Raw genomic sequence first — 2585 nt, 5'->3', positions numbered from 1 at the left:
ATCAAAAAGCTGACTCTGAAGTAACTATCATTTCCTGGGTCCTGTGTTAAATGCTACACAACCCCAGGCCTGAAAAGGGATTATGGCCTGGCTGGTGTTGCTCAGTGGTTGAGCATTACCAAGAGGTCCCAGGTTCGATTCCCAGTCAGGGCGCATGCCCTTTCTGTGATACACAAGCAGAATTCTATGCTTCTCTTGCAGCAATGGCTGTCAGAAAATCTTCATCTCATCAAGAAGTTCAAAAACAGAGAAAGGAATAGACTGGGCTTACATAATTTGCTAAATAGCTTACCTTCACAATTTTAAAGTGAAAACTTTTGAAAGAGGACTTAACCAAAACATAAATATCCTTTGCTATAAAATCCCCAAGATGTGGCCAAAAAAGCTCCGTGAAGAAATTACAACTTTTTCAGTATCAAACTCATAGTCTACTCTAAATATTTTAATCTAAATTGTTAAGTTCCATTTCTGGCACTAAGCAGCTAAAGTCACCTCAACATCAATTTATTTATATCTTCTTTATTCCTAAATAAATTGAAGGGGTAGATCACAAAAAATACAGAGAGAAAAATACCTAGGAAATAATACAGGCATACCTCACTTTTTTGTGCTTCACTTTATTGTGCTTCACAGATGTTATGTTTTTTTTACAAAATGAAGGCCAGACCCTCAACCAGCAGAAGGATTATGACTCGTCTACTGCAATCCTGGCTTTATTACTGTGGTCAGGAACCAAACCCACAATATTCCCAAGTTTTGCTTGTACTGAATTTGACACAATCCTTCATTAATTTCAGTGTAAAGCACATAGTTTTTTCTAAGTATAGCCCACCATATAGTCAAATGATTAGTCAATAGACTTGCAAATCTTCCAAACTATTGCAAAGAGTTTCCAGACTCGCAGGAAGGTACTAGTTTTATAGAAAGTAGTGAAGGGACTTTAAATTAATTGCAGGAAATTCTTTGGGACAAAGTTGAAGCGAATTCTGAATATATCAATACTGATTTAATTTGAGACATTTGATGACAACTCTGTGTGGTGACTTCAAAGAACAAGATAAAATATGTCATTCAGCTGTGATTAAAAAACTATAGATACAAGAAAATAAAAACCATTTTTAAGAGATGAAAAAACAGAGTCGGAAATCGAATAAATATATATTCCATCTTCAAATTTAAAATTATACTGTTAGCTGTCCAAAGCAGCTCAAATTTAGTTTGTGCTATGAAATTATACAAATATTTTCTGTTAAGGGCTGGAGAAAACCAATGCACTACGATACTATTTAGCTTCCTAAACTACCCTGACCTATAGATAACAAACAATAAATTTGAGAGACTAAGATTAATTTAACTTAGGTAGAAATCCCACCAAGAAAAGTTTGTTTTTAAGTACACTAACAAATTTCAAAATAAATCATAGCATCTTGTCTTTATATATAACTTAGCAAAACTGTAATCAAATGTCCAAATACATTACCACTGGCTTTAGATCTTCTAATAAATGCACTACTCTTTCATTGGTCTGAATGAATATAAAGCATGGTAAAACAAATGCCAATTACTTTTAAAATACACAATCCTCTCAGATTGAAGCAGAGTCCAGAAATCCAACACCCAGCATCTTTTAAAGAAAATGAAAGCTAGCCCTGGCCAGTCTGGCTCAGTGGTTAGAATGTCAGCCCAAGGACCAAAGGGTCTGAGGTTTGACTCCCGGTTAAGGGCACGTACCTGGGTTACAGGTTGATCCCCACCCTGGTTGGGACATGTATGGGAAACAACCCATCGATGTGTGTCTGTCTCACATTAATGTTTCTCCCTCTCTCTCTCTTCCATCCTCTCTCTCCTTCTCCCTCCTTCTCTCCCTCCCTTCCACTCTCTCTCTAAAAATCAATGGATAAAAGATCTTCAGGTGATGATTAAAAAAAAGAAAATGAAAGCTAACTGTTTCTGATAATGATTCCATTTTTCAAACTTCCCCACAAATTACTGGAAAAATATGAGGTAATTTCACAAAAAGCACAAATTTAGTGGAATTATAACTGATATATAAATAAGGATTTACTAAAAAAAAAAAAAAAAAGGCTTAAAGGAGTGATATTTTAAATCAAGATTTTAAATACAAAAGGTGTCTTGTGTTCCTTAATCGCCCAGTTTCAGATGCTCCTCATTCTACTGTTACAGATTTGGCAAGATTCCGGGGGAAATCAACCTGCAAAAAAAAAGGGGGGGAGGTGGGGGACAAGATTAAAGAGATTATACAGATTGGGGGGTGGTTGTGTTCTATAAGCAAGTTATTTTTGTAAAAACAGAAAACTTATTCATTAACCATCTTTACTATAGACTACAAATAATCAGATTAGAAAATATAGTCACATAATGTCTCTTTAAAAGTCTTGAAATCAGTTAGAAAAAAGAATCCTAAAGAAGCCAATTCTGCACAGGAAGAGTCCAGTGATGGCCTCCAGAGGTGGCAGGCCTCTGAGGGGACAGCAAAAGTGTAAGGGCAGGATGTTTTGGTTGTCACAATGACTGGGGGACAAAGAATTGTAAAAGTCCTGAAACCTGTGAGATAGTCCTAAACA

General features: G+C 35.9%; 1 protein-coding gene across 1 annotated transcript in view; it reads right to left on the bottom strand.

The window, feature by feature from the left end:
* Positions 1 to 1820: 1820 nt before the first annotated feature.
* The window catches only part of GFPT1 (glutamine--fructose-6-phosphate transaminase 1), a 59224-nt gene continuing 58459 nt past the window's right edge, over positions 1821 to 2585 (bottom strand). Inside the window, exon 19 of the mRNA XM_059659572.1 lies at positions 1821 to 2212. Within this exon, the coding sequence (XP_059515555.1) occupies positions 2168 to 2212 (45 nt within the window). The 3' untranslated portion in view covers positions 1821 to 2167. The remainder of the gene's footprint in view (positions 2213 to 2585) is intronic.

Source organism: Myotis daubentonii, chromosome 12 (assembly GCF_963259705.1).
Source record: "Myotis daubentonii chromosome 12, mMyoDau2.1, whole genome shotgun sequence".
Lineage (NCBI taxonomy): Eukaryota > Metazoa > Chordata > Mammalia > Chiroptera > Vespertilionidae > Myotis > Myotis daubentonii.
This window is presented reverse-complemented; position numbering and strand designations above follow the sequence as displayed.